Source organism: Apium graveolens, chromosome 5 (assembly GCF_009905375.1).
Source record: "Apium graveolens cultivar Ventura chromosome 5, ASM990537v1, whole genome shotgun sequence".
NCBI classification, from domain to species: Eukaryota; Viridiplantae; Streptophyta; class Magnoliopsida; order Apiales; family Apiaceae; genus Apium; species Apium graveolens.
The window spans coordinates 64,868,839-64,882,314 of NC_133651.1; the positions used below are offsets into that span (position 1 = coordinate 64,868,839).

Sequence of the window (13,476 nt, forward strand, 5' to 3'; positions counted from 1 at the left end):
TAATAGCATCATTAACTTTTTTAATAAATTAACATATAAATTTATATCAAAATTATTTTTAATTTATAAAAACTAAATTATAAATCATTTTTAATTTTTAAAATTAATTTTGCATACTGATGTATTTTTTGGTCCAAGATTTAAATTATAATTGAAATAAGAAAATAAAATTGAGAAATGGTGTTCAAATACCTAGTGGGAGGTGGGAATGAAATTTGAAGAATATGGGGTAAATCTACAACTAAAAAAGGGGAAAGAGAATGATTATTTTTACTAAACAAATATTAACAAAGGACATGAGTCTAATTATTTCCTTTTTCCTTTGGTGAATAACTCGTACCAAACAGCCTTTAATGTTTTGTCAATTATAATATTATAATGTATAGATTTGAAAGTTTGGCACGAATGATGGATGCTAAAAGTTGTTAAATGAATTTGAGCAAAAGTCTGAACATACAAAATTTGGCCGGACAACACAAAATCTAATGAAATTTCTGTCGGTAATGTTACAAATAATTTTTTTTTGTATTATTGCAAGTAGTATTTGACACTTTTTTTCGGAATATATAATTTTTTGGTTCACAGAATACCCTTTTCTTATTTTTTTGAATAATTTATTATTTCACAATTTCACACTTACTAATTTAAACTTTATTATTTTCACAGGGTATGATACAAACTATATAATTTAAGTTTAAGAACTCTTTCGCAGGAATTCCACCTAAAAACGGGCATAGTTAGATTTTCTTACCCCTACTCAAAAGATTAGAACGAGAACAACTGTTAGACGGAATAATGTTTTGGTGAACAGCCGGAATGCATGAAAATATAATTATATTGATTTAAGTTGAGTTTTTCCACTTAACGATTTTGTTAATGGGATAATTTTAACTGAAGCGAAAATTATTAAGTATGATGAGATGTGTAAGAATATTCAACATAGTTTTATTCCGTTTTTTTGACATATTTGAAATTTTGACTTCTCATACAGTTAAATTTTTTAGAAAAGTACTAAAAGTACAAGAATGTAAAGAATGTAACGACAACAACATACTCGATATGGTACGTATTTCAACGATTAAATTTTATTATATAGCTGATTTTCTCGTTCACGTTTGTAACTTGAATCTGTCGATATATTTAATAAATTTATAATTTCTTAAAAAGTAAGAGATGTGCCCCGTAAATTAAAGGAGTAAATGAAATGAGACCCGTAAATAAGTAACAAATTGTGTTGCAAAAGAAAAACATAAACAAAAAGGGGTTAATTATCAAGTTGACCATTATATAATTAACAAAATTTCAAATTTATCACTGATAAATTTGGGGTCTCAAATTGGCTACTTTGAATTAGTTTGGTCTGAAAATGACCACTTTTCAAGTCAGTTATAAGATAACGACATCTCAAATTTATCACCGAAAATTAGTATTTATATGTGAAAATGACCAACTTAAGACCCCGAATTAATCGACGGTAAATTTGATATTTCGTTAATTATATAGTGGTAAATTTGATATTTAACCCGGACAAAAAGTATTAATTTGAAAAAAGAATAGAGCACTTCTAAGTGGACCGGGTATGAGGTAACCCATCACACCCCAATGCAGCCCGATTTCAAAACTATATATATTCACCCTCGGGTATTGACGACCCGATTAATCGCTAGGGTTAGGGTTCCAAAAAAAAATGTCCAAGAAGAACAATTTGGGTCGCAGGAAGAGACAATATGAATTCGAGCTTCGAAGTAACTATTCTTACTCTATTTTACACCACCCCATTTACTCAATTTCTCATTTTATGTATTGATTTCTGTGTATATATATTGTTTTGGCTGATTTATTGTTCTTAAAATTAGGGGAAAAAGAACAGCTTGAGAAGCTAGCTCAGAAGCTACAAGCTAAGAAGAACAAGATGAAAGTAAGTATCTTTGAATTTGTTTTTGTATATTTATTTTGTGATTTGTATGTATTGTGTTGATTTGTAGAGTTTTAATTGAGAAAATGATTATTTAGAAATATATTTCAAGGTGGTTTTGATTTTGCTTTGGTGATGCTACAAATTTTACATAATTCACCTTGAAACATAAGACGTTAGGATCAATGTTCTGGTGAAATTTCGGAGTTTTTACATTGGTGAGGTGTTTTAATACGCCGTGTGTGTTCGGTGGGGGAGATTGTTCTTTGTTAGTCTTTTAGTTGTGGTCTCTGTTCTGTTCAATCTTTGCAGGGTTCGTATTTGTTTATCGTGGTTGTCACTTTGTATTTTTAATTTTATTTTTATTTGTAATAGAGAAGATGATTATCAGTAGCAGCTTAAAGCTTTCCTCCGCATAATTGTATCATAACCAATGATTATGTAAAAACCCGATTTAAGTGAAGAAGTTGAAGCATAACACGCTTTTTGTTAGACTGAAGTTTAATTTTTTGTGAATTGTTTTAGGTGGATGGGATGGAGAAGAAGAAGAAAAAGGGTGCAAGTTTCACTGTTGGCAAGAAAAAGTTGAAGACAAGACTGACACCATTGGCCAAAGCTAAAGCTGCTCAGGCAATGGAACTTGATAACTAAATTGTGCCCAAGTTATCTAGATTTTCATGTCAACAGTTACCAAGTTCCAATCTTGGAAATTCAGTCATTTAGCTCAAATTCATCCCTGTCTTTTCATTATGTTGGAGGTCTGTTCTTACTTGGTATTTACCAATATCGACTTAATGATAATTTCAGTTTGCTATCTTCAAAATAATTCTTCCTGTGTGTATTTTTTTGTTCGTCTGATGATGTGATAAAGATGTTCATAAAACACTCCACTAAAATCTTTTTGGTGAATATTTTACTGAGTAATGTCATTGGGAGTAATGAATTTTGAGCTAACATGTAATGACATTTTATTATATATATATATATATATATTACTTTTGGATGACTTGGTAAGAGCGAGAAGGCATCTTTTAAGCTTTCATGTCTTCTTTCACGTGTTTCTTTCTCTTTAATGTCTTCCGAATCATTAGTTGATTGATGAAGATACTGCAACATTTTCACCACCTGGCCTAACCTGATATACCAATAACAGCAAGACTCCGTGATGTAAGTTTACACAATTGTAGAAGTTTTGAATTAAGTATCTACAGATTGTTATAGCTGCTACTAGAAACTAGTGTACAAATATCGCTGTTCATGTGCACAATTGCAGAATTTCTTTGTTATGCAAATCAGTATGTATATAATTAAGGTCATGTTAGTGCGATAGTCAAGCGTCGGTACTCCGTATCGACTGAGACGTGTTCGATCCTCTGACAAAATAGCCTCTAATGTAAAGTTATGAATAAGGCATTTACAAGACTGACCTTAATGAATTAGAAAAAGGAAAGGCCTTCCGCAGTTGTACGGCCTTCTATGTGGCAAGAGTCAGACTCTAGGTGTTTAGAAAGATGGCTTTTGCTGTTGAATCGAGAGATTGTGATTAAAGGTGCTGAGTTTAATTATGTGAAGACTGAAGAGGCTCATGTTGACAAGGGTACGGTCTTATCGACGAGGGTATAGTCTTGTTGGGACTAGGAAGGGTTTAGCATGTTACTTGAGTCTCTGGCAGGAATTGTCGTACCTATTGTTGTGCAGTTTGATTTTGGAAAGAGTGTAACTTTAGGTCCTGGCTCGGGTTATGGGTTAGTCTCTCAGACAACTATGTAGAATAGGACTTGTCTCAAGTAGTATAGCTTCAGCTCCCAGCATACATGTCCCATCCATTCTTTTTGAGTTCAAGTATTAGATGAACTTGTTGGGGTGGGTTCCCTAACCTGGCCTCACAAGGATTATGTTGCCTAATATTGTGGTGTTGGATCTGTCAGAGGGGTTTACATATTGCTGTCAGGTAGGGCTGAGTCTGATGAACATGGCCTGTGTAATGTTTTGTTCTAGTAGCTGATTAGCTAATTGCAAGAAACCACAAATGATGTGGGAATTAGGTCTCGGGGATGGTACTTCCAGGATGGGGATTTAACCATATCTTTCTTTAGGAAACAGATATAATTGAAGGATGCTGGACAGGACTAAATAGACTTGTCCAGTTATAAAGTTGATAAACTGGTTTTGGGACGATCAATCGTACATCTTCTTGGAATTCTTTGCCCAACATACCATTTGTTCAAGATGTTAGCCCAAAATGAGACATGAATACTCCATGGTAGTGAGAGGTTTTACACATGTTAGACATGTATATCTTCTTATAAAAAAAGTTTGAACCTTATTCCACGAGTTCTGTTCCACATATCCCAAATGTGTGTATATGAGTTCCCAGCAATGCACATTCATGATGTGTATCTTCCTCGTACGAAAGACCAAAAGATGAATATAGTTTTGCGGAACTATGGTGGTGTTTTTTCTTTCTACCAGAAACACAACAAACTATCACATAAATTTCCTGTGATATTTTGAGCTCTCAGTCGAATACATATGTTGATATTTTAATCAGGAATCTTTGAATTGTAGTATCTGACTAGATATTCCTTTTATCATGTTTTGAAGAATATTTTTGAAATTTAGAGCCATCTCAGATCCATAGAAAACCCTTAGCCCCCCCATATAGCTAATGGGAATACATAACTAACATTCTCGAACCTCAATAACTTGGCAATAGAAATTCTATATAAATCAACTTTGATTGGCTATTTTTGCATAAGCACTGCAATTCTTTAGAACTCCAAAATGTCCAAACACGTACTTGTCCATTATTCAATACCCCCACAAAGCCAAAATAATTATTATTTCTAAATGGGGGCAACATGCCGATATGAATTCTCATATAAACTCCTAAAAAGTGGGTGAGGGTGCTCCTCATTCCTATATATCTCTAGAAGTTATTTTTAACTATATTTTTAACTTTTAATTTATTTTTTTACAGTTTCGAATCTATAATATTACAATTTTGGATTTATTTTATTAAACTAACAAGCACATTTATATATAAGAGAAAAATGACCCTAAATAAGTATTTATAGGAGTTAAATGATTACATAATATACTTCAATGATAAATTTAATAATTTTTTTAATTAAATCGTTCAATTACAGATGTAACCCTCGTAGATTCATTTGAAACATCTTTTCAGTATGCGAATATATAACTAGGAGCATCAAACTCTCTATATATAATACATTTTAATATTGATAAAATATCTCAGTTATCCAATATATGAATATACTTAAAATACATAAAATATTAAGGCTTTTATTTTAAAAAATATATAGTATTTTTTAAAAATTATTTCAAAAATACTGTCATTTTTAAACTTATTTTCAAATATACATATTTTTAAGTTCTATTTTTAAAAATACGATTTGCAACATCTGCAATCAGTTATGCAACTTTTATTTTATTTTTTTCAAAATTATTTTAAGGTTGATTCGCTTGCAAACTTGAAACGTAATTTTTTCTTTTTTGACAAACAAAGTAGAATGCATTCATTAAAATACTGAAAAATAGTCGGAACAGACCTCCGAACTGATAATACAACCTGATTGAAAAACAAATAAACGAACTAAACAAGTAGTCGTCTTGTTTTCAGATTGCTTAACAAATAGAATAATATTCTTTAAAATAAAAACGCTTATAATAACTTTCCCAGCAATCCACTCAACACCAACCCTAAAGATAGCAGCATCACAATTGACCGTCACATTAATGCCATCTGTAGCCCAATATTCAGAATTTTTAGTTACATCAACTAAAACCGGAGGAACAAATGCCCCCAAACAATCTTGTGGTGTGAAAAGTAAGCACTTGTGATATTCATCAGTTTCGATGCAAGAAATCCAAATCTACCAAAAAATCATATAAATACTTTCCAGCGGAACTAACACCAACAAACACAAATACTTTAAACAAAACATACTGACACACAAAAAAATTTGGGACAACCTTGATAACAAGGTACAAGAAAAATCTCACCCAAAAAGGATTAGATCACACCCATAAAAGATGTTTATTCGAAATTTTGAAAAACAATAAAATAAAAGAGAAGATGGAAGAGTGAAAATGATTAAATAATGAAAGATAATTTTAGATGGAGAAGAGAAGGGGTAATTAAAATCCTAGATCATTAAAAAGAATAGTAGGGTAGAGAGTTAACTTGAAAACGTAATTAATGCAACACTAAATTAACATTTACCAAATTTAAAATTAAATTGCATTACAGTTTGCAAGGTTGCAGTGGTTACAAACGTTGTTTTTGTAAATGAAATTTAAAAAATTACATTTTTAAAAGTAACTTTGAAAATGATAGTATATTTAAAAATAAGATTAAAAACATGAATATTTTGAATAATTAATCTAAAATATATGCATAGTATTGTTATTACTTATACAAACATTAATCTGAAATAGCAAATTTTAAAAAATTTGAAGTGCATTGAACCTTTAGCGTGTGTGGGCATAAATTGTAGGTCCATTAGTATATAAGTTGACCAAGTTAAAAACTAAAGGAGGATATTTGTTAGTAAAGGGATCACTAGAGTGTGGCAGCCAAACAAGTCACATGAAAACAGAGCAATCTTATCCAACTGGGTGGCTCCCCACGTAGCTGATTTTGCTGTGAGGTCACCTCATTTCTCCACTTGTCCACTACAACTCGCTAACCCCCACACCTATCCCAAGTCGCGTGCATTTCAGACGTCTTCACTCTACATATATTTGAAGTTTTGAAATCTTAAAATAATGTGAAATTCCTAACTTAACTGATAATTTGAAAAGATATTATTGATGAAATTTATAAAATACGATCCCCTGTTAGGTCCTGTTTGTAGAAGGGGGTTGAATGCAAACAATACCGTTTAATCGAATAAAATGCGGCATAAAAATGTGAAACAAAATTCAAGTTAAATAAAACTTTTATTAAACTTGAAAGGTGTTACAACTACGGTATCGGTTATAAGGGATTAATCTCAAATCAATTATTACAAATCTAGAATAAATTCGACATGAACTTTTTCTATTTTTGCAATTAAAAGATCAAATGCTAAATGCGATTTGAGATTAAGTTCTAGGGATTTTAATCCGCTAGATTGATACACAAGAACAAGATAAATAATTCTAGTGGATTGGATTTAACTTTTCAATCTAGAATTTTGATCTTGAATAAAGCAGATGAAAAATAAAATGTTGAGCCTTTGTTTTCTGCTGAGTTCTTGACTTGTGTTTTTGTTGAATTATTGCATGAAATGTCTTCTGCTGTGTTTTTGTTGTTTAAGTAAACAGAACAATCCAGTTTACTCAGCAAGACTTTCGGCAAGACAATCAAATGAACTGGTATGATAATCCATTTGATCTGGTAGGACTTTCGGTGAGACTATCCTCTTGAACTAGCAAGACAATCCCAATAGATAGCAAGACAATCAGAATGAACTAGCAAAACTTTCGGTATGACTATCAATTGTCATACCGATTGTCATAGTAGTTCAAATCACATTGTCTTACTGAATTATTAATAGATTTTAATCTAATAACAATTCTGAAAATCCTTAATATTAATTCTGAATTAATTAATCAATTAATTCAATTAATCAATAAATTATTCTTTGCAGATATAATTTATTTTCTTAATTAAATTATATGACTTAATTAATTAATAGAGAATTAATACTAATCTTGAGCAGCAACCATTCTTCTGAAAATCTTCTGAAAATTACTGTCAATTGTGAATCAATTCCACCACTTCAATGTTGACACTCGATGTACTGTCTGGTTCATGAGTGACTAACTTCCGTGACGTTTCTTCAAGCCTTGACCTTGATACTCTTGATTTTCTTCAGACTAAATCCTTGTAATTAATTGATACCCTGACGAGATCTCTGTCACTTGATTAAATCCACAATCTTGATTTATATCACTGAGGCTTGATCAATTTCTTGAGCTTCTTCCAGTGAATTAAGTCTTCAAGTCTGTAGATGAATAATGTTTCTTAATCGTTTGACAGATGTTACTTTGTGAGATCTCTCTGACGATAGATCCACTATTTACTTATTACATTCTTATTCGAGTTGAGTTATATCCTCGAATAAACAAATAGGCTATGACATATGCCTTTCAATCTCCCCCTATTTGCTTGTTAGACAATAACAACAAATACCTAGAGGATAACTCAACTAACAAATAAGAAAAAGATATAAACAGTAATGCAAAGTAAATAGCAGAAAAGTTCTGGATTATATTTAACATTTTCCAGATTCCAAAAGAAATTTGCAAGTGAATACAAGATAGATGTTCCTCTATCCTGAACATATAACTACATTAGACTATCTTGATTCATAAAGCTCTAATCATATTACATTGAGTTTTGAGCTAATTGACTTCAGTTGTCTTCTCTTCTGACTTCACCTTCTTCTAAATCTTGAAGCAACTCTTTGTCAAAGACACGATCCTTTTCTGAAGTGAAGCTTGCTGGTCTGACTGGTTGAACTCCAACTGACTTCAGCTTATTCTTGATCTGATTGTACCTTTTAATATTCTTTTCACAATAAGCTTGAATCAAATCAGCAGCTTGAGTCTTCAACATGGATGAGTATCCAGCAGTTCTTAAATGATGTTCCATCCAGACCAGATGCTTAGCTGAGTAGTCTTTAAGAGATTGTACATCTAGCTGACAGATTTGAAGACAATCAGACTTAAAGAATCTCACCTGATGATGATTGTTGACCACTTGAGGACTAACCCTGATGGCAAACTCTTTAAGCCTTTCTCGAAGAACTTCATTCAATTCTGAGCTTCTTTTTACCTTGTTGAGAAGAACCCAAATCTCTGACAAAGAACGATTCTCAAACAGATGAAGTGACACCTTGAAAGATCCTTCACTCTGACAATATACAAAAATGTTCATCTCATTTAGGGATCTATCAAAAGCAGCTGTGATCCTTGAGACTTCAGTCTTGATAGCATTCATGTACATGTCATTGTTAGGATTTGAGATTTCCAGCTTGTCAAGAAGATGTAGGAACTGTCTATCATTGTTAGTGCTTAGCTGAGGCATATCAAGTACTCTCCTAGCTTCTTCCCATTTTTCACCAATCTTCAGTCTGACATCTCTTCTCCTTTCTTGAGCCTTAATATCATGAAGACGTTGCTTTTGAAGAGTTTCTGTTCTTTGTATGTCTTTCCTCATGTCAATGATCTGGGAGACCTTTTTGAGTTCAGCTTCTTTTCTTTTCATCTCTGACTGCTGCTGCTGAAACTCTTTCTCAAAGATAGGATCCACTGTAGCTTCCTCTTCCCATTCTCCAAAATCACTTTCCTCTTCAGCTTCAAATAAACCATCTTTATCTTCCAAGACTGGTTCAGTGGGAATGTCAAAAATATCAAAGTCATCCTGTTCTCCACTGTAATAGACATCATCAGCCTTTCCTTTGTCCCCAGCAGAGGTATCTTTTTCTTTCCCCTTTCCACTACTCCATTTCTTCTCCCCCTTAGTTGAGGGATCCTCTACTGACTTTCCCTTAGATCCTCCATGACCTCCATGACCTCCCGAGCCTGAGCCTCCACCAGACGGCCCTTCAAAGTAAGTCCTTTATTCTTCATTGGGACAGTGAGAATTTTTGATCATGTAGTACAGGTGCTTCATCCCTTCATTCAGATGTTCCATACCTGTCTCTATCTTCAGAAATCTAGAGAAATCCAGTGAATGATTCATTTCAACCAAATCTTCAAGAGAAGTCATCCTTGTATGTAGAGAGCATAAGTCAGAAATGTCATCAGCTGATAAAATTGGAGTTTCCTGAATGGATTTGAGCTTTGGTGTGACAGTGTTCTTGAGATCTGAGATATCATTCCTTATGAGTGCCAGCTGATTGTTGACAGAGGTGGAAGAAGAAGACCGTTCAACCACTTGTGCTTTGAATGCTTGAGCTTCAGCTTGACTTTTAGCAAGTTCTTCTTTTAGAGCAGCAATTTGAGCTAACAGGTTTACAGTATTAGTGTCTGTGTGTGCTCTCACCTGAATTTCACTCGTGTTTGGTTCACTCACCTCACGTGCTTGTGTTTCTCTCAATATAATTGCTCGTGAGGAGTCTTCCTGTTGCTGTTCTTCTGTACCTGCAGTTAAAATCACCCTAGCCTCTTCAAGAGAGGTCAGTGGTGGTGCAATGGGAATTCGCGAGTCCCGATCCTTAGTCAAACCTATCATTTCATGTGAAATAGATGTCTGAATTGCTTCAGGGATAGATTGACCGAGTTGCCCTCCACTTTCTCCAGATAAATCTGCGAGTGGAGAATCCCGTGAGGGAGCCAGAGGTGTTTGATCTGGGAGGGGAGAAAATGACTCTATTAAGGGTGGCTGAGAGTCAGATTTTCCCTCAGAAGCATGTGACTGCTCTTCTGCCGTAACTATGGCAGGCACTGTAACAGACTTTATGTGCACTCCTCGCTCTGTGTCCTGAGTATCATCTGTGGGTATGTATGGTTCCATTGTGAGTAATGGAATTGTGCTTGACTCAGTAAAAGATGCCATGGCCCTATGGCGAATTTCAATAGATTCATCCTGTTGAGAGAATGTCTCTAGTAACTGTTCATTGGCCATTTCAAAGTCCATGTCCTGTTGGGAGGACAAAGATGGGCTTTCAGATGCCTCAGTATAAGTTCTTCTTTTCTTTGGAGGAGGCAGAGCTGAGGGTTCACTCACATTTAACAATGCACTACTTCCTATTAACCTTCTGGGTAACATTTTAGACAATGGGGGAGAGGTTGAGATAGAATGTGACTCTGTGTTTGGCTCTATGACCTGGGATTGAAGCTGTGGTTCTACAACTTCATGGTCAGCCCTATCAACCACTGGGGGTCTTTCAACAGAAGTAGGAATGGAGTGAGAGTGAGGAATTACTACCTGTAAAGGAAGAGCATCTGATGTTGGAGGAGCCTGGGTGGCTTGAACCACTGGAGGTTGAGGTTGCTGTTCATGACCGGGAAGATTGAAAATAGGTAAAGGAATATAAGTGGCCATGAAAGCAGATACAAGTACTGGAACTTGCATGAATTTAAAGGTTGTGTCTTGGCGGGTGTAAATCTTTTTGCTTACTGGAGGGGGTTCGGTTACTGCAGAGTTAGCAAAAAGGGCTTTGTGTTCAGGTGTGAGAAGATGATCTGCTATAAGCATGAGAAAACGAGCATAGTAACATGATACCCTACAATTTGTAGAATGATCACGTAAAGCAGTAGTGAGACGTCTCAGGAGAATGGGAAAAAGTAGTTTGCCAAAATTGATCCTTTGATTGAAAACAACCGCAAGACCAATATACTGCAGAGTGGAAGTGATGTTGTGAAAGTTGGATTTAGTGCAGTTGGCAAACACTTTAGAAAGTGTATCGAAGAAAATATCCCATTCAGACACCAAATTGGATTTTGAAAGTTTGGTTAAATTGATCACCCCCTGATAGTGAATAGCATGGAAAAAGTTTGTGATATCATTTTCAGAGGGTAAATTACAGAAATTGTCCAATGAAAAATTTAACGCCTGATTGATGACTGATTCATCAACTACATACTGTGTGTTTGCCACGGTGAATGAAAAAGATTTTGAATCATCGGCCACAGTAGAGGTTGTGCAAATCAGTCTAAGCAGATCGACATTTAAAATCACATTTGATTTAATAGCAGAGCTAACAATCGAATGGTCATTTAAAAATCTAATCCAAGGCTTAAATTTTTCCACATCACATTTTTCCGGATTAAAATAACCAACCTGATTATGCGCGACAATTTGGAAATTGAGAGCCATTTAAAATAATAATAAGACACACACTTTCAGAATTTTAAGAATAATATTAAGAAAATTCGAATTAATTAAATTAATTTAATAATTCCAATTAAATTAATTATAATCGAAAAATTTAGAAAGGAATGTATCTCGTTAAAATTCCTAACTCACAAACACAGATTTGAAAAACCAAAAGACACAAAACAGAAATTGAAATTAAAATTAAAAAATACCCAAATTCAACACACACAAACTGATTTTGAAAGAAAAAAAAATTGATTCGAGAGAAAAGAAAAAAAAAAAAATTTGAAAAAATTTTGGCAGCACTCCTTTATGTATATACTTGTATGTATATATAACAGGAGTAAATTGCTGAGTAAGAACTCGAGCACAAGAGTAACAATGGAGATCTGTTGGTTCGAAGAGAGAGAGAGACAAGAGAAACTGTTGAAATTTGAAAAACAAAATGAACTGAACTGATGAAAATAAAAAGAACAGACACAAAAACCATTAAGTAGTATAACTGGTATGACAATCCGGGATTGTCATACCGATTGTCATACCGAATGTCATACCAGGTAAAAGAAAGAAAACAAATAAAAGAATAAACACTAAATTTATAACTGGTATGACAATCTGATAGTCATACCGATTCTCATACCAGTATAAAAGAAAAATATATATATAAAAGTTTATAACTGGCAAGACAATTGATAGTCATACCGATTGTCTTGCCAGTATAAAACTATACTGAAAAACACTAAAATGACAATTATATACTGAAATGACTTTCAGCAAGACGATTTCAATTGTCTTGCCGATTGTCATTCTGGAAATAAAACGTTTACAAACAGAATTAATATGTATATATGTGTATATATATAAGTACTGAAATGATTTTCAGCAAGACAATTTTAATTGTCTTGCCGATTGTCATTTCAGTAGAAAGACAATCAAATATGTACAGAAAATATGGAAAACTGAAATAAAGTCTTATATAAATAGTAGAAATTCAGAAAATATTTACAAAATTAAAATAATTAAAATATTTCAGAGATAATAATATTTTCAGTCCAAAAATAGATTTCTTTTGAATTTTAACAAATTAAATTCATAGAAAAATATTTTTAGAGAAAATAAAATATTCTGAGACATTAAAATTAACAATTTGAGTAAATAAATAAGATAAGATAATAAAAATTTCATAGAAATAAGCAAGACATATGATAAAATGATAAAATAGATTTGCAAATGAATTTTTCATTTATGAAAAATTCATTTGTAAATTCATTCAAGAACAGATCTCAGATATTAACTAAATTAATCACTAAAACTATTCAACATGCCCAATTTACCAACTAATCTGGTAAATGTGGATTCATCAAGTGGTTTAGTGAAAATATCTGCTATTTGTTCTTCTGTTGGAACAAAAAATAGTTCAACAGTACCACTCATGACGTGCTCTCTAATAAAATGATACCTGATGTCAATGTGCTTTGTCCTCGAGTGCTGCACAGGGTTGTTGGTGATGGCTATTGCACTTGTATTGTCACATAAAATAGGAATTTTATTTAATACAGAGCCATAGTCTCGTAGCTGGTTCCTAATCCACAAGATTTGAGCACAGCAGCTTCCAGCAACAATATATTCAGCCTCGGCCGTTGAGTTGGAAACTGTTTGCTGCTTCTTGCTATACCATGAGACTAGCCTGCTTCCTAGGAATTGACAACTCCCTGAGGTGCTTTTC

The 13,476-nt window shown here is 33.3% G+C and overlaps 1 protein-coding gene across 1 annotated transcript; it reads left to right on the plus strand.

Annotated features, from left to right (window-relative positions):
• The first annotated feature begins 1,598 nt into the window (after positions 1–1,598).
• Positions 1,599–2,921, plus strand: LOC141661202 (uncharacterized). The gene is made up of 3 exons (XM_074468186.1): positions 1,599–1,745; positions 1,857–1,918; positions 2,441–2,921. The coding sequence occupies exons 1-3, from the start codon at positions 1,688–1,690 to the stop codon at positions 2,564–2,566; spliced, it is 246 nt and encodes an 81-aa protein (XP_074324287.1). The 5' UTR covers positions 1,599–1,687; the 3' UTR covers positions 2,567–2,921.
• The last annotated feature ends 10,555 nt before the right edge of the window (positions 2,922–13,476 follow it).